This window comes from Strongylocentrotus purpuratus, unplaced genomic scaffold (genome assembly GCF_000002235.5).
Source record: "Strongylocentrotus purpuratus isolate Spur 01 unplaced genomic scaffold, Spur_5.0 spur5_scaffold_8, whole genome shotgun sequence".
NCBI classification, from domain to species: Eukaryota; Metazoa; Echinodermata; class Echinoidea; order Camarodonta; family Strongylocentrotidae; genus Strongylocentrotus; species Strongylocentrotus purpuratus.
The window spans coordinates 4,776,385-4,803,513 of NW_022145614.1; the positions used below are offsets into that span (position 1 = coordinate 4,776,385).

Genomic DNA, 27,129 nt, shown 5'->3' on the forward strand with positions numbered 1-27,129 from the left:
TGGCTTATTGATGTCAATGTTTATTAGTTGGTTCAATTGGCAACATGGCCTATTCTCTTTACCAGAGAAGCAGTTCTTGTGTCCATTTTACAATCTCTTTTGAATCATAAATCTGAATTATCATGAAATGTTGCGAAAGAATTCTAACTACACCCTTGATACTTTTAGTACCGGTAACTAAACCAGATCAGCTGTTTACTAAGAAAGGATACTGCATCACATACTGAAAATCATGTACATGTTTTCTTGTCTGTTAAAATTGTATTGTAAATATAATTTTCTCATTTTTAAATAAATGATTCATTTCATATTGAAAAACTTGAATTTCTTGTAGTTGATGGTGATTATATTGATAGTGTGTAAAGGTTAAATAAGAAAAAGTACTTCTTTTTAATACTCTACGGTAATTAAGAAAACTGACAAAAGGACCATGATCACATTGTTTAATGAAAGGCAATATTTCTCGTTTTATTACCGCAGCACAATCATCCAGCGATCAAAACCACCAAACTGATTCAAATTCTTTGAAACATGAGAACAAAGACAAAGATTATTCGACATTCAAACCCAACAACTCATAAATTATCTGAAAGGCTGCAGCTAATAGTTATAGTATACATGAATTTATTGAACTTTTAGTGGCAAAATGTACATAAAATATTTGTGATATTAACATATGACTAACTATTGATTGAACAATACGGTACAAGTTATATTACTACACCATTTTGTTAATAAATAGACAAACAACTCATCCAAGAAAAACTAGTAATGTATTGCATTAGAACAACAAATCATATACATACATATTCAAAATATGGAAAGTGCAGTAAAGATACAAAATTAATTGTTACATTTGCGTGGGTTCGCTTGAACAGTTTTCATATGAAGAAATATATTAATTGTATTGGCAGTTTTCAACTGTGACAAGTTACAGCTCACTCAGATATGAAATAGTAAACTGCTGCAGTTTATTTCAACATGTAAATGAACGGCAACTGACAAAGGTACTACCTGTATTCACTGAGCTTTGTGTTGTGAGATACAGAAATATTAAGCGTATTACATTTTAATCTTTATTACAAACAAATTCCATGGTTTACTTCATATGTGGAAGGGCCTCTATGGTTTCATACCCTACAAGAAATCATATACGATGTATCTGAAAAAAGTTTATGTCCAAATGAGAGAATTAATATTTGCAATTATTTTACTGTACTCTCGTTCAAAAGTATTTAAATAATGCAAACATTTATTGGAACAGGCTTATTTAAGTTGTTAATGATTCACACACATTGCCAATATACAGCACAAAGAACAAATGTGAAAAAAATACTTTTTAATATAGAACTTTCTCCATTTCAATCACATCAACTAACTTCAAGAGGTATATTTCAATATATATAAATCTCGTTTCATAAGATGGCCACTGTTCACATTTTCACCGACCATAAAACAAAATTGAATACCTCAGAACACAGATTAATTGTACCACATTGGCATGTTATTGTGATTTGTGGTCACATGTACAACATATAATTTCACAGAACCCTGTTTTGATTTTTCATCAGTAGGTTTCTTGTTTGAAGATAAACATCTTTTTTGTGTGTGAAATTTTAAAATGTTCAGCGATTGGAGTCACTTACGAGATTATTTATTTTATCATACATAGATTTATTGGAGAAGATAAAAATTCTATTAATACAAAAAAAAATTTAAGATATTTGAACCTCATAGAGGTCATCACACAAGTTATTCATTCCTATCGTAACCATTAATTTCTCAATAAAGAATATACTTCTTCAAAGTAGCTTATTCTTTCACTCTCCCTGGTTAAAATATGTATCATGAATTTTAATTGACAAACAGACAGGAACTCTTAGTTATGCAATAACTTGTCTTAATGCAGTCTATTGCAACTATTACATAGTGATAATAGCTATATTTTTATTCACATGGATTTCTAGACAGCAAATCATCTCAACAAATGTTTTACATGATGAAACAAGTCTATGAAGGAAACATAAAATATTTACAAATGGGGTAGATGTGTGCAAATGACCAGTAAACTAATGAATTCTCAATAGATTCTCAATGTGCAGTAACAACAGAAAAAACATGAAATTATACTTGACCTTCATTATAAAAATATCGTCATAATCTGTACTAAAAAGCTGCGAGAACTATTTCTCGCATTAATGCAAACATGTCCTATTCTAGTCGGGCATCAAATTTTACAAAACATTATCATATCAAATTCACTTTTGTTTTATTTCAGACAAAATATAATTCTTGGCATCATGAAGTCAAACTTCAAGTTCATTTTGCCTTCTCTTTATTCAATGATCTACAATGTTGATTAAAATGTACATATATGTCCAGACGATAACAATGAATGCTTTGATATACTTTAGCAGTATGCAGACACAAGCACACTCACAGCACTACGGAATGGATAGTAGGGAGAGGTGTAAGAATTTAAAATGAGATGCGCTGAATCATGAACCACAACAAAATTTAAGTACCAGGTACAGCAAGGTTTATAAAGGGAGGAAAAATGTTCACAATATAAAAGAGAGAGAGAGAGAGAAAGGGAAAAGATATAAAGTCAAAGAAATGCATTGTAGGCTAGGAGGTATAGAGATCATTAATTTAAACAGAGGTCCACGTCATAGCCAGTGATACTGCCCACCAAGTAAATCAGCTAAACATTCACAAAGTTAGTGTTTTTTTTTATCAGAACAGAATCTGACATGATCCGAATAACACCAAATGAACAACCAAACATGAATCTGGGTTTTACATGTAATCACTGAACATATTTACTATATTATGAATATCCCCCTTCAGGACCCCGACACTGATTATCATTATTGGGTCATCCTAATTAGATATTCCTCTTGGTCTCAATAATAAATAGCCTGAATCACACTCCTCTATCACCAGGGCCCCGTTTCACAAAACTTGTCATCAGTGACAAATGACTTTTTTTTTGTTATAAGCTACTGAAATCCTTGCTTCTGATTGGTTAACAGCAGATTTGTCACTGATAATTTGTCATTGAAAAAGGCTTTGTGAAATGGGTCCCAGAACTGCCACAGGGTACCACAGAGGCTCTTTGAGGTCCTCTACGTGTGGCTTTGAGGTCAGTTGTGCCCTGAGGAATCTCTTTAGAGCTGTGTCTTGACTCGCTCCTCCAGGAGACTGAGCTGGGCTTCGATCTCGGCAGGGAGATCTTGAGGCACTTGGGTCTTGAAGTAGCTCCTGATGTCAGTGATCTCCTTCTCCCAGAACTCCCTGGGTAGATGGAAGAGCTCCTGCATGTCCACCTTCTCCTGGAGTCCCTCAAGGTTGATGGAGTTGGGTTTGGGCACCAGACCGATGGCAGATTCTTGCGCAATGTCCTGGATGAAAAGAGAATAAATGGCAAATATATTAGGTTGACGGTTATGAGTGAATGCTTATAAAGGGAAATCTCATTTTTGAATCAATTAAAGCCTGTCTGTGCTAGTTTGGCCATCTCATTAAATCAGTTCTCAATTACATAAGAAAAAGAGGATCATGGGAGACCAACAGGCACCGATTATGCATTGTTCGCAATATAAAGGGCGCAAGTAGCTATAAATAGTGCTATGGGGTTTTAACTCTTAGTTAATTCCAAACTTGCTCTCAGCAGATTGTATGAAAGGAACACAAACTTGAAGATGTTCCCTCACATTTCATTTCTGAAGCAGCTATTTTCTAAATCCTTGATCAGTAAGAACTCTGCATCCACAACAAACTCACCTCTCCGGCACAACGCCTGAAGATCCAGTCCAGAACCCTGGTGTTCTCACCGAACCCGGGCCACATGAATTGACCAGCTGTGTTCTTACGGAACCAGTTGACATGGAAGACCTTAGGCAGGTGGAGGTTGGGTCTGTCGTTGAAGTGAAGCCAGTGATCGAGGTAGTGACCAAAGTTGTAGCCGAAGAAGGGCCTCATGGCAAACGGGTCGTTCATCATTACTTTAGCTGCAAGAAGAAAAGCCAAAATTATATGATCATATGATAATCAACTGTAATAATCAGATCCAGATATTCTCTCAATTAAGCAGTAAAGACGCACCATCACTCTATTTTTTATATATCATGGTAATCTGCGATTATCTTTTTGTATTTCCTATGAACTGTACATGATTTGATCTGACGCAAAAATCATAAATTATCTATAAATATTAGCATCAAAATGTCTGTTGCCCCTTTACCATCATTGGAACAGAACATGCTTTGTGTCCATTTGTACCACCATAGAAAGTTACTTCTTGGGGGCATTACCTGGACAACAGCAGTACAGGATACAGCAACATTGAAAAAAATATATAAAGAGGCGTTCCTTGAGCAGTGAAGTTAAAGAAGATTGATAAAAGCGCTGACAAGTTTGAAGTGATCCTTTGCTTTTTACCTTTGTGTTCTGCAGCAGCTGTCGATTCTGATTTCATTGAAGCTCCGATGAATACACCGTGATTCCAGTTGAAGGCTTCATAAACCAAGGGGACACCTAGTAATGAAACAACAAATAGTGATTATTATTTACATATATATATATATATATATATATATATATATATATACAATTCAAAGAAACTAGCATTTCATGCCGACTTGATACACAATACTGTGTTTTCTTAATCCATTGCAATCTAAGTAAAGGAACCATAGTTCAATGACTGCGCTGGGAAACATCCTTTGCAAAACAATAAAATAAACAGGAACCCTGAGTCTACTGCTTCTAGGAGGTGACATGATGTCCCCCCCCCCCCCCCCCCCACCCTCTATATCATATTAAATACAAGTGAAATTAATTTGACTTCTTTAATGAAATTTTACAAAATGATAACAGATTACACATACATGTACTTGAGCTGATATATTTAAGCCATCATGTTTCCTATCACAAAGAACCGTCATATATTGAATCACTACATGATCATCAAATTAGCAACTCTACTCTCCTCCGTGTCTTACCTTCTGGTCTCCTTCCTCCGAAGATGATAGCATCGATGGGTACACCAGCAGGGTCTTCCCAGGCAGGGTCCATGACAGGGCACTGGCTGGCTGGAGCACAGAACCTGGAGTTAGCATGGGCAGCTAGGACCTTCTTACCGTCAGACGTCTTTGTGTCCTTGGTCCAGTTCTCTTCGTTGAGCCACGTCTTGATGCTTACGTTCTGAGGTTTAGAGATGAAAACAAGAACGTGATTATTTACATGAAACCTATCAATATAGGACATTCTGCAAGAAGTCAAAATATGAAATGTGGACATTGCTTTTGCATGACACTGTGCACACTATTTATGCATTTTCAGACACAAAATTGGGAGAACATTCAAATCAATAAGACATCACTACAAGAACACAAATTCATTGCATTATCAACTTTGACAACTTTTTAATTTATTATGAGAAATACAGATATTTCAAACATCACATTCTTCAACTGTAAAGATATTATCTTGATTACACTTTTCTGTTACAGAAAAATCATAGAATAAAAAGGGCAAGGAATTGTAATAGCCACCTAGCGAAACATGAAGGACTTGATCACAAAGAAAATTTAGAAAAAACTATATGTTTGGTGATATAGATCAACTTACATCTGGCGTCTCCTTTTCCAAGCCTTCCCAGTAAAACCTGCCATCGCTGGTCTCAGCCACATTTGTGAAGATGGTGTTGCTCTCAATGGTGGCCATTGCGTTGGGATTCGTTGAGTTTGATGTACCCGGCGCGACACCAAAGAACCCTGCTTCGGGGTTGATGGCACGGAGCCTGCCCTCGCTGTCAAACTTCATCCAGGCGATGTCGTCTCCGACGCACTCGGCCTTCCAGCCCGGGATGGTAGGATTGAGCATGGCTAGATTGGTCTTACCACATGCACTAGGGAAGGCTGCAGCGATGTACTTCTTCTCACCCTGGGGATTCGTCAGTCCAAGGATCTACAAGACAAACAAATAAATGATACATACAGGTAATCACAATGGATGTTGGATTATTGTTTAAACAATAACCAGTATTATCTAATTTTCCAATCAGAAATGTATTCTTTATTCAGACACAATTTCAATGAAGAAAGTAAAAGTATTGAATCAATCAGCATTTCAAGAAGATTGCGTCAAATACATTTTTCTTTAGTTGGTTTGACTTGCACCGGTTCTAATTTGAAGAATATAATACCATTTTTTATAAAGATTAAATAAAAATGCTTCACTTATAACACATGGGTTTCTGAGGAAGGGATCAGAGAAAGAGGGACCCAAAACGATTTATCCTCATACACTGTTTCCTCACAATGTTAAATAGTCAATTTTATTGATAGAAAAAGCATGAAAAGATAACTCATTAGAGCTCAAATAGCACAACACATGCACTTTATAATTATGTAGACGATGATGTCCTCTGATTTCTAAAACAAGAAAGGAAACTCACCAACATGTGTTCAGCCAACCAACCCTCATCTTTAGCGATTCTGGATGCAATACGCAGAGCAAAACACTTCTTCCCAAGAAGAGAGTTTCCTCCATATCCGCTGCCGAAGGAACAGATCTCCCTACGATCGGGTATGTGGGAGACGATCGTCCTCTCGGGGTTGCAAGGCCAGTTGTTTGTCAGAGGCTCTGCAGATGAAGATAGGATTAAACAATTAGAAGACTGTCTGAAATCTTTCATTCTTATATGACTATGGTGATAACATACAGCACCGTTTTACATATTATGCACACAGTGTACATGTGCTGGTATTCTATGACCTTCCTCTTAAATAAACATTAAAATTATAATCAGAAATGTTTTCCTTGCCATTCATTCAGGATGAGACAAACTGTACAATGTTATTTCAGTTAACTATGCTTTATATATAATTTGTTTGATACATCAACAAACTTTATAAGTGTAGGTTATCATGAAGAAAAAAAATCAACTCCATTTTTCAACATGCCACAGTATTATCAAATAAGTCTCTTTTTTCCTTAAGGTAATTATAGTTTCTACTGAATATACTGATAGAATTCGGAATGCATGTCAGGATTGAAGGACTCCTGTTTAGCCATACACCTGTATGTAATCAATCTTAAATAACCGACATGGAAAAAGCTTTGATCAATACCATACCTTTCAATGGCATAGGCTGCCCGACTGAATGGAGGCATTTGACGAACTCTCCTTCTCCGAGCGTGTCGAGGACCTCTTTACCCATCCTGGTCATGACCCTCATACTAGCCACCACGTAGGGCGAGTCTGTCAGCTGAATACCGATCTTAGACAGGGGGGATCCAATAGGACCCATACTGAAAGGGATTACATACATGGTGCGACCTGCAATGGTTGAAAGAGAAGAGAGAGAGAGAGAGAGGAGACGAGTTAATAGGATGTCCAGTATAAAACAGTGTGTTTGATAAATGATATTTAGAACTTTTTCATTGTTGTTATGTCTTTAGATTGTACATAGTTTTGCACAGGAATAGGGATTTATGGAGATTTAGACCATGGTGCTTTACTGAAGGAAAATATATTTCTAAAAGTCATGTTGTAGGGACTTTCGAAGCCTGCAGTGGGAGATAAAACAAGTTCATACAAATCAATCATCTGCAGGCAATGTTAAGGATATGAATCAGAGCCAGATTCGTATGAAATCACTTCCATGTTTATTGCAAACATTGACCAAAACCAAAACCCCAAGAGATTCTCCTAAATTTCCTCCTAGAATTATGACTTTCAATATCGCATGCCTACATAATCCAAACACATTTAAGTAAGTGTTGTGTATGCATTGTACATGTACACAATGTACATGACAGGTTTTCAGATATCAAATGCAACATGATCTATTTCTTGCCTGCCAGAGGAAATGTCAAAGAGATGCATGACAAACTACTTAATACATGTACATAAATTATGAATGACACACAGACTTGCATTGGTAAGTACGTCATCAAGGCCACTCAGATACATGTACATGTAATAAGAACAATATAACTTTGTATATTGTCTGTACAGTGCTTTATAAAAATATAAAAACCATATGTCACTAGTGGAGGAAATATTTGCAACTCATGCTTTTCAAACTTTGTTATAAAGCAGATAACAGTATGGGTATGTATACAGGTACATACAATATCTCATCAATTTTTGGTAAGAGAAATGGATGAAGACTGAACTTTGAACTTTCAGCATGTTAAGGATTGAACAGGTTACTATTAAGTAGACTTTGGAACCTGCAGTAGAAGTCTATCAAAAGCTGACAGTGACAACTTGTTTTTGCCAACTTCAAATCATATTTGCGTGCACACGTACACCAACATTTTTCCCAAATCATAAAAACAAAAAAATAATGAAAAGAGAAGAAAAAATAAAGGCAATCATGCGAGGTTTTTTTCCATGGGAAGGAAGGTCCAAAGATTCAAAATGATTAGAATACCAGCCGATTCCACAATGCTGTGTTAATTATTTGAACACTAAGTAACTTCATGCACATGTCAGTCAACACATCCAAGCAATACACGCTTGATGACATCTCACATCACGCCTTTTCAGCACATGCCCTAATGTAATATGTTTCGCCTCGCTATGATTTAATTATTATGAGGGTAGTTAAATAATAAAACCACAGAGGGACTGAAAAGGCATGTTTTCTCCATCCCAAAAATTAATGGATTGGATTGTGCACTAAACAACCTTCTATCATGTAATACAATTGTACAAAGATCTTTCAGTTCACTATGAATTCATTATGAATTTATATGAAACAACATTTAAATTAAATCACATGCTACATATAAATCACATTCTCTCACAGCTCTAATTTATGGCATGTTTAACTTTTTAGAATAATTCTTCAGACGTTTCTCTTATACCATCCCTTCAATACTTTTTGAAAACAATTTTTTATCTTAAAAAAAACCAAAAAAATTCTAACATTGTTACTTATCATCTCCACTGTAAAGAATAGCTATATACAATGAGAAAGACTTGTGTATAGTGACAGGAAAAAACAATTCATGGTTGCCCCCTACACTACTACATGTAGCACATTTGCAAGTATAAAATTTCTAACACCATAAGCCTACAGGCCATTTTATATAATGAGATTTAATGGAAACCCAGGTCCCTATGTAGAGGTGTATGGGTATTATACGTTGATGTCCAGCTGTCAATTTTCACACAAACCATCCTAATTCACTGTTGACACACGTGTATGTACTTTGCCCCATCTGACCAGTATCCTACATTCTAAGATTGAATCTATACTATAGGCTTACATAATACACCATAAACTATATATGGAATCACTTCTAACTAACCAAGCTTACATTCTTCCTAATGTGAAAAATAAAAATTGAATTGATGTGAGTTTAATAAAATGGAAAACACAAAATATCCAAGCTCAAGTACAATTCAATATAATTTTTTCATGATAAAATAAAGAAATACAGCTGGACTGAGCTGGTGCATGTTAGTATAATTTGAATTTCATGCATGTCAAAATATTTTTTCCTCTATCTCTTTTTTATCTACTGATCTGTTTAAGAGACCATTGTATAACATTGTATAGCCAAAGTCCATCTCACACAATGTGCAATAATTCACTAGTTGTATTTGATTACAGAGATAAAGAAATACTGTCAGGTAGAATTCCTTGGCAATGCTGTACATGTACATGCACGTATACCATAAAATTCTAGGACAGGAAGATAAAATCCTTACAGTAGTTAAAACGACAGGCTTTTTTTTTGGTTTGATTTTAGAGGTATAGAAATATTGTCAGGTAGAATAAAACTGTACATGCACATACATCATAAAATGTTTAGATGGAGACAGAAAACCTTACAGTAGGCAAAATAGTATTGATTGCTTTATAATATTTTTATTCCATTCCTTCAATTGCCATATTTGCTAAATATTTGTATATCTTTATCAATCAAATATAGACACAAATTATAGTGAACAGTGATTAAAAAAATCCTGTCCTATGAAGCCAGACATGAACAATTATTGACCTTTGACATTTAAATTCAAAATGGAGAAATATACACACCTGTCATGCATCCTGGAAACCTGCTCCCAAGCTCTTGCTCTAACACATCTGGGGCAATCCAGTTGCCCAGTTTCCCTGAGACCCCGTCAGCTACGATGGGTATCGTGTCTCGTTTATCGGGAGTGGAGATGAAAGTCTTGCTCTCTACCCTAGCAACGTCTTTGGGATCTGTCCTGGCCAGCCAGCTGAAAAAGGGGCAAAAATAAGATTAAATGCTGATATGGACATGGTAAAAGACAAAAAGAGAGCAGATCAATACAATATAATTCAGATATGTACAGTCAAACCTGCTTTAGTGACCACCTGTCTACAACAAGCACATTTTGTGTTTCCCTTGGGCAGTCACTGTAGACAGGTTTGACTGTACATGCAAATGCAAATTATTAAACATATCTTGAGATAAATGAATGTAAATATAAAATAATGTTCCATTCTTGTACAGTGAATTTTGATAAAACATATCTTCATGTACACTTCCAATGGTCTTTTAAATTATCAAACCTCATCTCTAGGCAACATATGACATGATCATTTGAATGATGATGTTGACATGGGAGATTTCTAAAGAAACTGAAATGACTTCTGTTTCCCTTGCTATGCCAAAAAATAAAAATTCACAATTTGACATTGCTCGTCTTTAGAACACACATACAGCAATCAATTATTAAATTCATGTTACAAAGCCCGAAGAATGAATCATATTAAGTATTCATTTAATAAAGTTTCTACCGGGGTATACTAAATTATCTATGTGGGCTCTCTAAACAAATACAGAAAGGATTCCAGAAGCTTAAACTTTAGTGTACATTTCCTTGATTATTACTACAGAGTATCGAGAGTATATCTGTACCAAACCAAAGATCAAAGAAAAATGAAGATGACATCAATCCTTACCAGTTATCATATTTCTTAAGGGGAGTGATCATTCCATCCTTTTGTAGTTTTTCTATTAATGAGGCATTTTCTGTTTCTGATCCGTCACATATGTGTATGTTGTCCGGTCTGCAAATATCTGCCTTCTCTAGGACGTACTGTCTGATGCTAGACTGGAGTCCATCTAGCTGTGTACTGTAGATTTTCGTGGCCGCTGCGGCCGCCTTCTGGTTGGCGAACGGCGACGTGTGAAGGCTGCATTTACTGAACGCTTTGACTGCATGATGCGTCGAGCTGCGGAGTTGGAAGACAAGAAAAGAGAGATATTTGTTATCAAAAGTGGCTACCAAACAAATAGAACGACAGAAATATTAAATTGTCATGAATTTTACCCTGAAATAAAATGATACTTCAGTTATCATTATCATTTAACGTGCTATTAAATCACAGGACAATTCCATAAAAGGACAACTCTCTACAGTCTACACCATCGAATTTTCCATTCTTTATTCAAGCCCATATCTTTGAGATTGGAAAGGATGAAGTGTCATCCAAGTTCATACAAATCTGGCTCTACAGACTCTTAAGCTATTAGATATCATAATTGAACTAGGCTTGAACACTTTAATAAACTTTTCCTGACAGTAAGCACATACATCCCCCAAACCCTGAACTTTCTTTCACCCCGACTACGTTCTCAAATTATTTGCTACACCCCCAACAAATATTCCTTGTCTCATAACTGCCAGGGAGTGAGCTTTCCATTATAATTTCCTTCAGTTCTTCACATCTGTCAAAAAATGGCAAATAAGCACATCTACTCCCCAGGTACATGTAGGTACAACGTTTGTTAAAGAATTCCAGGAAATGCATAACAGAGTTCAACAGGGGATGATCTGAAAAGGTGTTTCCCTGTCAGTCAAAGAAATAGCTGCATGCATGTACACATGTATATGTACACATACATTGTAGATCAATTAACATACGTGTAGAATGTGTCTAAAACAACACTTTCGGTTGTCCTAGTGCCCGCAATACAGGATATGAGCTCATATCTGTTTCCATTCCACTTCCAGATCACAAGGTTTTCCTGGAATACTGCTTTAATAGCAATGCTCTTCATTTGATAATGAGAGTGCTCAAAAACAAAACTGCGGCTTGATTTTCTTGTCACGTCACCGATGTGATGCTGGTCTACATGTATGCAGAAAAGTATTAGAAGAGCCTTTAGCATTGATTTTCTTATATCTAATACATTTTTTATGCAACATCTCACATGTGCCGTCAAGAATTTGACAAGAAATCCTGTAATTCAAAGTAACTGTGGTCTACATTACATTACAGGGATAGAAATGCACTTCACAGTCAAGACTAAAAACGTGAAATATAGAAAGATTAACATCGCAAAAAGATATTTGCTCCTGTGTGAGTAATATCATTTTGATATTGTATAGCACTGACTCAGTCAGTCATATGTTCATACGATGAATAAACTCATGCTAGGAAAAGAGGAAGTCATTGATTATGTCCTACATCTTCTAATCTAGTTGATATCAGGTTGACCTTTCATATCACAATGCATTATCCATACTGACATAGTCCTTGTGGTATACCGGTAGACACTCCTGCTGACCTTTGCGATGACCCTGTACACCCCTTCCATGCCCTACCCCTTGATTTCAGCATGAGCAAAAGTTGGACATTATTGTGATTGGAGTAAATGCATAGCAGGAGTCTGGAAAGAAATTATTTATCATATATTATTTGAACTTTGCAATACCACTCTATATAATCTCTTCAACAACAAACAATTGTTTTGGCCCATATAGAAGGAAGATAATCTATATGTCCAATGTAGACCTATATTACATGCAGGTGTAAGTACAGTCCATTTGAAGGCTAGTCCTTGACCGATTTGTTTTCTATTTCTTTTTTTTAAGAGGATGCAGATCTAGATAAAAAGAAAAGAACTATCCACATTTGGTTGTTGAATGCCATTGTGATAAAGAGGGCAAGAGGGCACCGGACGATACTATTATCAATCAACAAATAAATAAGGCTAACTGAAATAAGAGCAGATCTCAATGAACTTTAATGTGAATAATCTATCTTGATTTAAAGTAGAGTACATGAACATATAGATAGGAGATACATGTAGGTTAATCTAGTTTCCGCTGATAAAATAACATTTTAAAGGTCGCAGTGCAAACTTTGGTTGGATCAACATTAAAAAGGCTACATAGTAAATATTTACATGAGTAAAAAGTAATAATATGATTATATGTACCGGTATGTAATTAAAAATTCCCATATTTCTATAATATCCCTATATAGGTCAAGTGTCAAAGAGTGTCAGACTAATTCTCAAGATTGAACTTATTTACTCAATAGGGCATTTAATCCATTCTAAGAGGTGGGAAGACAGGTTGAAAAGCTGGTGGGTAGAGAGCCACTTCATTGTAATTGTGTTATCTTGTCCTAACCCTGCACCCCCCCCCCCTCCCACCCACCCAACAAACAAAAAATGTCAATGTATTACCTTTAAACAAGGTCTGGGTGAATAATTTGCAAACAAAATTACAGCTTATTAAAAAAATATTAGCATAGAAAGCACGAACTTGTTTTTATCAAATTTATGTTTGTCTCTGATAAGGCTATATTGAATCAAGAAATAAATAGAGGTTCCACAAGGTACTTAAAATGCACTGGGACGTGACAGGATGCATTGAAGCATATGAAATGTAGTCCCTCGATACATTCATTGTAGGTCTCTCATTGTTTGGGCATGATAGGTTTCCATAGCTTGGGGTTGGATCCAAGCTATGGAACAAATGCTTCTCAGGGCAGAGCGATGACAGAAAAGATTGCCAGCCTATAATCAAGACAGAACTTAACTTTACTGCCTATGAAAACATCTTTCACTATCACACTTTCAGCTAAGAGATTGTTGGTACAAGCATCCAAAAGACGCCCCTTTCTTGGGGGAGACACCCTTAACTAGAGACCCTATAAAAAAAAAATCCACATCATTGCATGGATGTCACTTTGTTTTCACACTCTGTTTTTCAATTTTGACACCCAAATGTTTAGATCTTGGCCAAGAGCTTGTTCACACATTTTTGGAATAGTGAATGTTAGACCATATTAATCTCATTTATTCTCTTGCACTTTGCATTCAGTTTTCTACCTTCCAGACTAGCACATTGGTACCTAGCTGGCCATAGTTCAAGCTTAAGAGCTATTGGACCAAGGTAGCTCTGTGATAAGTACTTCTGTCAACATACATGTAGCCTTTCATATCATCAGATTGCCGCAATCAATTGACTCTATCTACAGTAGGCCTATATACGTAGTTACTGTCATGTACATTGTATTGTAGGCAATAAACCTGGACCAAGTGTCACAATGAATTCTGACAACACAAGTACCTGTATTGTACAGAGTGTATAGGTATGTGCTGGTACTACATGTACCCTATGGTCCGTATTCTATTTACGCAGTTGAACCCGACCCTGGTTCTAAAATCACATTTATCAAAAGGAAAACTTAAGACCTGGGACTTCAATTCTTTTGATACACCACACTTTTTAACAAACCTAAAAAAAAACCAATGTTGGCTTTAAATCTTTGTAGCATTTGGGTGGTGAACCTCATTCCTAACTCACAGTCACAAACATTTTCCTAATCAGACTCTTTAACATGTACATACTAAATTTCTTTTGAACTATATTTTTTGTTGTTGTTACTGGAATATGAATTCCAGCTTAATTAGATACTAGGAAACCTACATTATCATGGGTATATGTTTTGAGAAAGTCCCATGAGATCAAATTTTTACATCGATTTGAAACATCCTCCCCCAACTCCACAGAGCCCTAAAAACGCAAAAAGTACACACATTACATGAAGCATTAGGCCATATAAATCTGATTCCTAGTTTCCTGATCAGTTTTTTTTCAAATATTTTATGTGGCCTTAAACAAATGCACAGCTTGACATAAAATTTTGTACATGTACATGTACGTATTTTTACAGTATTTCAAACAAGATATGAAAACTTAGATCATTTAAACTGGTAGTTTTAGAGATGGAAAAATCCTTCGATATAAACATGGCATAGACCTATATTCAAAATATTTTCAAATATAAAAAAACGATCACTCCCTGTTAAAGTGAAGGTGAGAAAGATCAACTGAAGGATTTCTTGTCCTTTTTTGCCAGCCATAGTCTACCAAATAAATGACATGTGATGGCGCTGCCCATCGACTAAAAAGTTATGACAGAGATATGAAGGTGGCGGAGGAGTCATAACTAGTCTACTTAGTCAGGATGTTGTCATTGATCTTGGCAAAGAGGGCTTTGTGAAACATGTGATGTAGTGGACAAGTAGCTGATGCTGATTTAGTCAAGAAGTGCCTGGTTTGTCTTTTTACGCTCTTCTCCATAGGTTAGGAACTTAAGGGATAAAGTCTATAACAGATTGATTTTCGGTCTACCAAAGTAAAATGCAAGAAGCTAGGGTTTTTTACAATCATCCTGATCATGTCATTCCTCAATTTCCATTGCAAAATTACAATGAGTGCAGAATATGATAAAACTAATACATTATTTCCCTGAAATCATCAAGACAATATCATTTAAAATTGGAAAGCAGAGAGTATGGACAACAGAACAGCATAGACACAATACAAGTAGTAGAACCGCAATACAATTAATTACAAAACTGAAAACATGGAAGACTCGATTTTCACTGAAGGACATCAGAAAGTCAAGCTGCACCATGAGCATGAAGGACGTGGATCTCGAACTCGGATGCATACATGTGCAAACGTCGCAGCTCGCAACCGGCAACCCTAGACCGAATTTTCCGTCTCTTTCGTTCGTTAGCCTCTTATTGGGGTAGGGTCGGCTCTCTCTTTAGAGACGGAAGCCGTTTATACACATGTCCTTGCTAACGCCACGGCCAGTCCTGGTCGTAGCGTTTTGCCCCCAAAATCCCCCAAAATGTCATTTTACCTCGAGCATGTTATATTGTAAATTAGGCCTAGGCTATAATAAATCAGTTCCACTTACCAACTTGACTGAAATAATCAGTTTAATAGTCCCTTTTTAGGAAATTATGGGTCAAAATCGAAATCCATTTTGAAAATCTTTTTCAACATGGATTCCGATTTTGACCCATAATTTCCTAAAAAGGGACTATTAAACTGATTATTTCAGTCAAGTTGGTAAGTGGAACTGATTTATTATAGCCTAGGCCTAATTTACAATATAACATGCTCGAGGTAAAATGACATTTTGGGGGATTTTGGGGGCAAAACGCTACGACCAGAACTGGCCGTGGCGTTAGCAAGGACATGTGTATAAACGGCTTCCGTCTCTAAAGAGAGAGCCGACCCTACCCCAATAAGAGGCTAACGAACGAAAGAGACGGAAAATTCGGTCTACGGCAACCCCGGCTCGCAACTCAAATAAAAGAGAAGTTTTCCTACAAATTTTTACCCCTGAAAATAAAAGGAAATAGAGATGAAATGTACGTAAGAAAACTATAAACAACGATTTCCTTACCGGAGTAACTGTCGACATAAAGATGTCATTTTGTGGAAGGTTTCCTTCGGTTTTGGAGCGGAGAACAGAACTATCTACGGTCTGTCTTTGACGCCATGTAGCCGAGTGAGAAAGCGCGCCCTGGCTAGCTAGCTAGCTGCATGGAAAAATATATGTGCAAAGAGAATGGGATTTCTAATACGTACGTGTACGTGCATATCCGCGCGTCAATCCTGTCAGTGTGACGTCACAAGTCAGCTGGTTGTGACTGGAAAAGGCTCGTGGATTTTTCCACTCTCTTCCATATTTCCTCCCAGAATTACTCGCATAATTTTATGTATCAGAATAATTCTTATAGTTATATGCGTTGGTTTGATATTCAATAATTGAACAAATGTTTTTTTCATTATATAGTCCGTACGTTTTATACATAGAAACCGTTGTTTTGATCGTGTAAATAATCTACTTGAAACGTTTAGGGAACGAGGGAATGAATTGGAAGGTGTGACCGCAAATCGGCCGATGATTGGCTGTTGAGTGTGGGCTCTGTCCCCTCATTTGCATATGCCGGTATAAACATCGCATGCCGTAGTATTTACGTGGCGCGAGTTGAAATGACGCACCTACATAATTTCGCTCCTCTTCAACGACTTTTTATTGTTATTCTCTACCTCTCTCTCTATCAACCTCTTTTCTTTAAAATCACAGTCGTGACATTTGGTTGATATGCAGATGTAGCAGGGACAAGCCATCGTATTGGTCAATTTTGTGGGTGTTGGCGTTGCTCGTACGATAGCTCGTACAACAGCTGATTTTCATAGTCTGCTACAGAAAAGTGCAAATCATTTCTTCGCATGAAAACGAAACATAGTCATACAATTTCACGGAAATGAAATGTACAGCCTCCATAATTACATGCCTAATTTTGTCACAAATATGCGCCGTAAAAACTTCAACAAGAATTTAGTTATTCTCAGTACTATTTTGCTCCTATTTACATATTCACTACGCAGACATGCAATGAGTAAGATCATTTCTCTGCATGAGTAAAAACTATTATATACCACAATATGTGTTATGATTAATGTATAATCATATTCCCTATATATCCTCGTATACGCATCTATTACCTGTCGGTACAGTCCTACCGAAGCCTTATCAAACTACCATATAGTGCAACCTTTTTTTTGGGGGGGGGGGGTCAAACATTATTCGGGAATCTTAACCAAAAGAGTACTCTGGATAGAAGTTGATTTTAACAAATCATTGACTTGCGATGGATAGAATCCGTTGAGTCCCATTTTATGTTCATATCCATTCTGCAACTTTTGCTTGTATAAATTATACTAACTGTGATATATACATCTTTAAGGAATGGGATAAAGTGTTGCAAAATGTTTTTAAAAAAATCACTCGTCAATCACTTACTATTCTGTATGGTCCTCCCCGTCATGTACGATGTCCACAACCACTGGTCCTTTGGTTGCTTCTGCCATTTTGTGATGAGATTTGAATCCCTGACTTGCAACGGGAGTCTATACCACAGGAGCCTTGGTACCACTTTCCCCTGGTGTTCTTTACGAGATAAAGATTCGATGGTCGATTAAAAATGCTCCTGTGACTTTGCTTCAGTTGTCCCCAAAACGTTGAACCAACTTAAACATCACCTGGAACAAACCCAATTCCTATATTACTCGAATCTCCTCTACATGTGTTGTGTTTTTCGTGCGCCGGTGTCGCTTATATTGGAATTGCGGAAATCCATTCACGATTCCCGATTCATGACGTCATGCGAGATTCGTCGAATCGTAGTCGGGCTTGATGGGAATCGTTCGAGAATGTTGTGGGAGTCAAACTACGTATTTGTAACCGGTTTTCACTGACTCGCCGGGGAGGATAGGGGAAATCTGACCCATTCTATTTTTAGTTTTCACCTTCTCTGCAAAACGATGAAGACTTTTACGAACCTTGTTAATTTTTATTGTCATGATCAATGATAATCAGTTTCACGATTGTTTTGCTATGTTAGATTCTTGATATCATCCCTGGTTGACTTATGATAATCACAGGCATATTATACTGCTCATTTTATACGCCCATCGCATTTTATTTTCCAATCTGTTTCGTATTCCCTTCATTACACGAACATTTTGCTGTAGTGTAATTGCAGAGAATTTCGCTTTTGATCACTTTTATCACACCGCTATGGTTTTTCTGTAATAACGTATTTAAACTATGTGTACATTTTTCATCACGTACTAAAATACTCGGTGGCTAACAAGCAAGGTAATTTTTTATCCGAATATAAAAAATATCACATCCCTTTTAATTCATTGTTGTGAAATATATCACGATATGCCAAACTGCTTTAAATTAGAATGGTTTAACAAAATATTTGATAGGTCGCATAATCGCGCATAAGAATGATAACATCATGATTATTCTCTATAAAATGAAATCGTCATTAAAAAGTTATTCTGATAAAGCAGTTCTTTACAAGTTTTATATTTTCTCATGTATATAATGTATGCCTTCCCGGTTTCATAATGATATTCACATTCTTATATAGCGTTATTCATGATTATGACCCCAGACCAACTGCCCCCGAAAAACTGCTCCCTATATTATCAAGGTAAACTACTAGGAATATTTACCCTTTTACAACTTATATCCAGGCAACTTTACTCATAGTCATAATACTCTCTGTAGTTGTCAGAGCATGCGAAGATGGATGTAGTTAACCCTTGTCTACTTGAACCTGGTGGTCCCTTTATTAATCCTATATGGCAATGAATAAATTCAGGAGTCAACAGGTTAAGTGGGCATACTTGTTCCCGGAATTCTGTTTCCTTGCACATTGCATTTTGGTCGCCCATGCATAGATGCCCAAGTTTTTTTGTTCTTCTTATTAGTACTATTCGTCATGTCAGTGTTGCAATGCATACTTTTATCTTTTTATCGTCAATTTGTATGTAATTTTTAATTGTTGGCAAGTTCCCCTTCTCTCCTCCTCCTTCTTTACCTCTTGCCGCTCTCTCTCTCTCTCTCTCTCTTTTACTTCTTCCTCTTTCTCTTTCTCTTTCTCTCTTCTTCACCTCTTTCTCTCCTTCCTCTCTCTCTCTCTCTTTTTCTCTCTTTCTCCATCTTTCTATCTTTCCTGCTCTTTCTCTTTCTTCACTTTATCTCTCGGTCTCTTATCTTTTCTTTCTATTTTTCTTACTTTCCTTCCCTCTCTCCTCCTCCCCCTCTCTCCTCTATCTCTCACTCTCTCTCTCTCTCTCTCTCCCTTTCCCTTTTTAACCTCTTTCCTTTATGTGACGTAATACGTGTACTTATAATTATGTAAATTATACTGTTTTAAATTTTGTTAAATGCAATGTATATCCATGTGCAATTCAGTATATGTAACTGCGATACATGTTTCAATAAATACCATACCATACCATACCATACCAAGTAATGCGGGTAATAATAATAATAATAATTACATTTATAGGACGCTTTATACAGACGTTTCTAAGCACACAGGTGGTACTGTCTGAATAAGTATAATTATTCAACATGTTCAATAGCTTAAAAGCAACAACATAAAATAAAATATTACTAATACAATACAATACAATACAATACAATACAATTGAGTTGAATGGAATTATCTACTTAATGTGTGCGCCTCCAGTATACTATAACTGATTAAAAAGGTGGGTTTTGAGAAGGGTTATGAATGAATCAATGGATGGGGCATTTTGAATATGGGGTAGGAGTTAATATATTATAATGTCATCACTCTAATTATTGTTAGAATGACTTTTTAATTCTCTTCCCTCCATATTGTAATCATAATAAAAGCCATCGTTAAGTGATAATGGTCAAATCGAATCGAACATTCAATCATATATTATTAGCTGCCTCATTATGATAACCGGGTTAATATTTGAAGGATTTGTGGTCTGGGCACCCCGAGGTGATGGTCATTACATAGGGGCCCTTTTCCCTTTTACGTTGTATATTTGCTGGCTCATAACGGTCCGGGCACTAAGAGGTGATGGTCATTACATAGGGGCTCTTTTCCCTTTTACGTTGTATATTTGCTGGCTCATAACTGCCCCACGATGTATAAATAAGGTTTCACAAAATTTCAAGATGCATCTATACCGGGCATACTAATGTTTTCCTAATTTGTTAACAAGAAAACGAGTAAGCCTTCACAGTAGATAGTTAATTCACTCTTTGGTCAATAATGGTCTACACGTGCACGGATATAACAGGTATAGGTCAAGTCGAACATCAACGAGAGGTCAGCATATATTCCTAAAAAGGTTTTATTTTCAATTTCATCAATCAATTTAAATCATTGACTTTTAGCGACCCTGATTTTTTAACTCATCTATTTCAATTATACATTCGTATATCCTGTTCTCAAATATACACAATGGCCATATAAGGGATGTAACACGCAGTGGCTGGTATCAATACTCAACACTGGTTGTTATTTCCTCTTGTTAGTTTCCTTCCATTATTCACCCTATTCATAGCCAGTCATGTGATACATACCGCGTAATCATTCCAATTAAAACACTATTGAAGTATATTGTTAACTTTCAGACTGCAAATATGGTAGTGGTTTTGGGCTTACAATGACAATGCAATATATATATGTATTCTGCAATACGTATAGTGTTTGGGATGACATCGATAAACCGAAATGTAATAATACCTCATCATTTTGGAAACATTGTATAGTGGAGAATGAAGTAACATCATTACATAGGCTGATATAATTATGCATGTTCACAGATATATATACAAAAACATGTATAGATTGATGTCTTCTACACAGGTGAGAGACGCGATGGCTCAGAAGTATAGAGCAGTGGTCTCGTAACTGGGAGGTCCTAGATTCCAAACCAAGTAGATGCGATAAGTGCCCTTTTGGTAAGGCATTAATCGTCATTACCGAGTTCATCCGAGAGGACTTAAAGCCGTTGGTCCACTATCTGGTTGTTATACTTACACGCATACGCATTGTTTTTTTAGCAATCAGGTTAAACAAAAAATCGACCCAAATCAAACCATATTTAAACCAAGACACATTTACCATGGAATACAACAAGGTTCTTTTGTAAAATGTTTTCTGTATACACTACAGTGATCTTACAGCATGTAGAAGCCAACATAATGCATTATACCCGTCTTAAAATTATGTAACCGAAAATTCGAGGAAAAGTAATGAAAAGGGCCATTTTATAGGAGATAATAATCTGGCTAGCTAGATAGAGATAGAGATAGATAGACAGCCTGAATAATACTGGTACATAAAGAATTCATTGTTCGTTAGGGCGAAGTATTTTCGTATTAGGGACTTTTAGATTTGCAAGAAGAAAATGTGGATTGCTACGGTCGACGTCCTTTTAATGCACTGCCTTGAATGGACGTCACAAGTATCAGTCCACGCAAATCTAAAAGTCCCTATTGTTGTTCAGTCTTCAAGCGGGTCGAACTGATTCTGTCAAATGCTTGTCTGGAAGCAGATTTCTGTTTTGACAGAAGGATGCATGCAGGTCATAGACGGGCCCCCTGACACACCCACTATTGAATTTTGAATCATTGTAATTATACACTGATATGATTTACCATGTTCGCAGGTAAAAACAAAAACAAAAATTGATGTATTCTTACACAGATGAAAATAATAAGCGCTTGTATTATTATGGACAGATATACAGTCAGACAGACAGACATATTACAAACAAAAAGAGGTACAGACTAACCGATCGATCGATAGATAGATAGATAGATAGATAGATAGATTGTGTGCTTTAATAAAATAACTCCTAACTTCAATTCTGTATTATAATATGTTGAGAAATATGAAACTCATTTTTTTTTTTAAGTATTCATTTATATTCTGAAAAAAGCAATGCTTGTTCTAGGTTTTGGGATTAAATAACTGTGAAGTGCAGTAATATTTTCCTAATTATGTAATCGTGATATATTTTAGTCACATACATTTTAAAATCATGAACAATAAACTGTGTTGTACATAATGTTCATTCACCAAATCATAACATAATTATGTTTCAGTTTGTACTAGACTATGGATAAAGAGAACACACACATAGATAAAGAGAAAGTGAGATATAGAGATATATGAATAGATAGATAGATAGATAGATAGAGAAAGAGGGAGAAGGATATAATTACATGTATAATTATATAAATATATTGATAGATAGATTGATAGATAAAAAGATAGATAGACACACAGATCGACAGGGAGAAGAAAGAAAGAGAGAAAATTGCAAATAGACAACATAGAAACATGGATTGACAGATTCTTTGGACAAGAGTTAAACTATACTTGGCGACTTTTGAGAGGTAGTAATTAAGAATTTGAAAACAAAACCCTCAAATCGCCTGATGCAGTCTCATGCTCGAGCCAGATACAAATTGCATTCGCCAAAAGTATATTATTTAGGTTTTTAGCGGGCCAAATTAATTAGGACACATTTTTTTTATAAAGGAGTCAATAATACTGTTTAACACAAAAAAAACCTCTGTAAAAAAATATCTTGCACAATGGGAAGGTCAAAAATTGAGTGTCCATTGTGAGGTCTAAAGTCAGAATAATAACAGCCTTGACTCGATCGTGACGTATATGCAGTGATTTGACAACTACCCGGAACGACAACAAAAAAACGGCATGATTCTGCTTTTTAGGTTTCCCTTTTCTTTACATTGGAAAGGGTAGTTCATGAAGGATGCGTGTAGGTCATAGACGGGCCTCCGCCAACGCCCACAGATCGGGCCAATCAGAACGCTTCCATATGGTACACACCTCCACAATGACGCACTATCTATACTTTCTATTGTTGGCATACGAACCCGTGAGCTTTATTATACAAATACTGTGTTAACTCACACTGAATGCACTATAACAGTTTTTAGAACACACCATTATGTTTGGTGTCTCTTTGCCCTATCTATGCTATGACGATCAAATATATAAACACACCCAAAAGCATAAGATTACTGTAGTGAATACAATATGGGTCAATGAAAATGTATATAATCGAGTAAACCATAAAATGCACACACAAAACAGAACTTGGCATAGTCATGCACATGTAATTATAATAACCTTTAAATATATCGTTAAAACAAGTCTGATAAAGTGTATGTACATGACATTGGTGATATTTATTTTTTAAGTTACTATAGTATAAGTGGGTTGGAAGAAAAAAATTACTGAATACATGACTTTGACCAAACAAACAGTTATTAAGATATAATAGATAAAGATATTTTATAGCATATACAGGATATGTATGCTGTTATTCTCTACGAAATGATTTGATAAACATTGCATTTATTTTCAAAATTGGAGTAGGCTGCATGTTTTTATTATGTTATGAGAGAGCATAATTTTGCTCAAAGTCAAATGTCACATTCAAAATGGGTATTAGAGCGGAAAGAAACCAAGGAAGGAAAATAATAATGGAAAGACAGCGTTGAGATTGTAGTGGTACAATATTCTATCAATTGAACAGTCTACATAAAACGCCCAAATTTTCATTGAATCTCAACTACAGAGGAGAAGACCAATAAAAGCAAATATGCATATAGAACTAACCAATTCATGCATGTTTTAACAAATGCATGCAGGAATGTTTCTTATTGTGCGTACAGCCTTACAGGCTTTTTACTGAAAATAAAATGTGAAGAATATAGCAGCGTACAGTGTATATTCATGCCTTGGTAATTTCCCGGTAAAAAAATAATAATATAAGGCCAATTATGGTTCTTTCTTCATTCATTGCAGATGAAGCCAACATTCAAAGAAATTATTTATCAACATTTAGAAGGAACAAAAAGAGGTCAGTACGTTATAATTATGATAAAAACTGCATGAAAAAACTAAAATACCTCGGAAAAAGTCCACCATATAGGCCTAGTCGAACTTCACCTCACCCGGTACTTTGGCTATACGCCAAATTTTAAATCATGTTCGGTGTCATTAACACAGCTGTTCAATATGTAAGCAGTCATTCTCACGCTACTTCCCCGTATCCCCCTCTGTGTAATGTACATCCTAAATTAAAAATGCTTTAGAATTAGTGAAGGACATTAGAAGGGCATAGACGAGCCCCCGACAACACCCACAAAATCGACCAATCAGATTAGTCGATTTGGCACCACACCTCCGCGGTATTTACATGTCTGCTAAACACATTTGCTCTGTCTACATAACATGCCGGTTTAGTTAGCATATAGTGCCGTGAATTTATTGTCATGTTGAGTATTACACAAATACAATTTCGAGAGTAATCCTGCATCGTCATAACTCCAGACAACAACATCGCCTAATCTTCTGCCTCCCAGGCGCGTAGCCAGTGGGGGGGGGGGGGGGGGGCGGTGGGGGCGGTCGCCCCCCCCCCAAAAAAAAAAAAACGCCGGCCAAAAAAAAAAAGAGAGAGAAAGAGAAGAAAAAAAGAAAGAGGACGTAGGAAGAAAAAGGGAAAAGGAGTCGAGAACGGTACAACGAATCGTCAAAGCTTCCGCGCTTCGCGCGGGAAGGGGGAAACTGAGTTCAAATTAAGAAATATGAGTCGGGAAAGGTACAACGAATCGTCTTCTTTCTCTAATAATTTAATGAAACATCAAAGCTTCGCGCAAGAGGGGGGGGGGGGGGCAGAATTCAGACAAGGATTAAGAGTCGAGAAAGGTACAACGAATCGTCTTCTTTCTCTAATAATTTAATGAAACATCAAAGCTTTGCGTGAGAGAGGGGAGGGACTGAATACAGATAAGGATTAAGAGTCGAGAGAGGTACAACGAATCGTCTTCTTTCTCTAATAATTTAATGAAACGTCAAAGCTTCGTGCGAGAGAGGGGAGGGACTGAATTCAGACAAGGATTATGAGTCGAGAGAGGTACAACGAATCGTCTTCTTTCAACGCTTCCACCCCCCTAGGGAGCGCGCTTCGCGCGCTCTTTAAGTGATTCGCACGCTTCGCGTGCTCACTACCGCCCCCCCTAAAATGAAATCCTGGCTACGCGCTTGCTGCCTCCACGTAAATTCTCGTTGCAACGTGGCAAACTGGCGATGCCAAAACATTGTTGTTATTGTGAACCATAGGAAAATAAGGCACTACACCGATGCCAGTAACTATATAATTTAACGAGTTCCAGCGAAATTAAGTCCCGGGTTACATTTGTAAGGGTAAGGGTATAATTGTGATGTACATAACGCAACATGTGACAAAAGAATATAAAGAGGGGGATAGAAAACGTACAAAACAGTGTATTTTTTTTTTTTTATATCATATGACATTTAAAGAAGATGTCAAGCAATTTGCATTCTGAACCCTTATACACAACATTCTATAAGGCAGTTGCTATCAACATAATGGCTATACAGTAATAATCATAGATATATTATCATGATTGACTTTCAGCTCATTTTGGAACATGGTTTAATGGTTATAACATGTTCCTTGTGAAGCTTCTGTTGCTATTTTCCAATATTTGAGACATTCCAGATTATATGCCAGAGAATGATCCTCTCAACTAATGCTCACTCACGATAGGCCTATTATTATATGTTTCAGAATTGGTTACGTGGTGTATTACACGCCTGTATTCATACCCACATGGACGTATATAATCAGTTATTTTTGCATTTGAAATAAAGAAAGTACAACAAGTCGAATCTGAGAAATATCATGGAACTATATGTTACGATTTAATTAACACACTGTTGCCGATGCCGGTGTGATTATTTTTCAAACACAATGAGGAAGCATAAATAGACCTATAATGCATAAAGCGATGTGGACCTCTAAAAACAAAATATGTGTTTGCTAAATTTGGTTTCGTTGAGGTGCGCAGAGTAATATTGCATCATCCTCTAAAACAAGAACGAGGATGATGCAATATTATAAATCAGGTCAATGCACAAGACAAGTGGTGCGTTATAATGCTACAATAATACAATGCGAGGAGAGTAAATATACGAAACAAAACTTTTTAGTCCACCCATAGAGGTCAGAGGTCAGAGGCGATTAAAACATGTTATCCCGTTTCCAATATCTGTATCATTTTAATTATAAACAAATAGGAGAGCATATATTAATCATGATAATTACATTCATTTACATTCATAATATTCTGACATAATGTTGCATCATTTACGTTCTCCAACTGGAGGGCATGTTTCTAATTTAACAAAATGTTTACATTCATTATAGTCTGGCCAGTAGCGGTTCTAGAGGTGGAGGAGGGGGGGGGGGTCGCTCTGGAGAAGGCCACAGGACAACAGAACATCTCATATACCTGAGATCAAAAGGTACCCTGTCAGAAAAATAGATAAATAAAAAAAAAAATGACTAAATGGAGTTCTGTGTCCAAATCTTGCGTATCTGCCTTGATCACTACGTGTTTTTTCTTCTCAGAAAAATGCAGACCAGCTGTAGGTCTAGTCCCTATCAAAATGTCTTCTATTTTCTGTACATAAATTATAGTGGGAGGCTTTCAATGTGAAGACCTTTTGTATTTCCTCATAAATATGGGACACCCTAGTAGACCGACATCCCAGTAGACCGACGGCCCATCATGAGAACAGCACCTAGAAGACAAACAG

The 27,129-nt window shown here is 36.4% G+C and overlaps 1 protein-coding gene across 2 annotated transcripts; it reads right to left on the reverse strand.

Annotated features, from left to right (window-relative positions):
- Positions 1 to 442: 442 nt before the first annotated feature.
- Positions 443 to 18,207, reverse strand: LOC752532 (phosphoenolpyruvate carboxykinase, cytosolic [GTP]). 2 transcript variants are annotated; one of them, XM_030975088.1, is made up of 10 exons: positions 17,916 to 18,207; positions 10,962 to 11,234; positions 10,068 to 10,252; positions 7,145 to 7,348; positions 6,464 to 6,651; positions 5,635 to 5,973; positions 5,007 to 5,208; positions 4,444 to 4,539; positions 3,787 to 4,013; positions 443 to 3,404 (listed from the first exon to the last, which is right to left on the reverse strand). In XM_030975088.1, exons 1-10 carry the CDS (start codon positions 17,981 to 17,983, stop codon positions 3,171 to 3,173), a joined length of 2,016 nt encoding a protein of 671 aa, XP_030830948.1. In that variant the 5' UTR covers positions 17,984 to 18,207; the 3' UTR covers positions 443 to 3,170. The 2 variants fall into 2 exon arrangements, with proteins under 2 accessions (XP_030830948.1, XP_030830949.1); XM_030975089.1 differs by lacking the exon at positions 17,916 to 18,207 and adding an exon at positions 16,509 to 16,647.
- Positions 18,208 to 27,129: the final 8,922 nt, after the last annotated feature.

Coding starts and splice junctions, on each gene's coding strand:
- LOC752532 (XM_030975088.1), bottom strand. CDS start 17,983: ATGGCAGAAGCAACCAAAGGACCAGTGGTTGTGGACATCGTACATGAC. Junction 4,014..4,443: donor AGCTGCTGCAGAACACAAAG/GTAAAAAGCAAA, acceptor TTCTTCTTGCAG/CTAAAGTAATGATGAACGAC. Junction 3,405..3,786: donor TCAGGCGTTGTGCCGGAGAG/GTGAGTTTGTTG, acceptor CTTTTCATCCAG/GACATTGCGCAAGAATCTGC.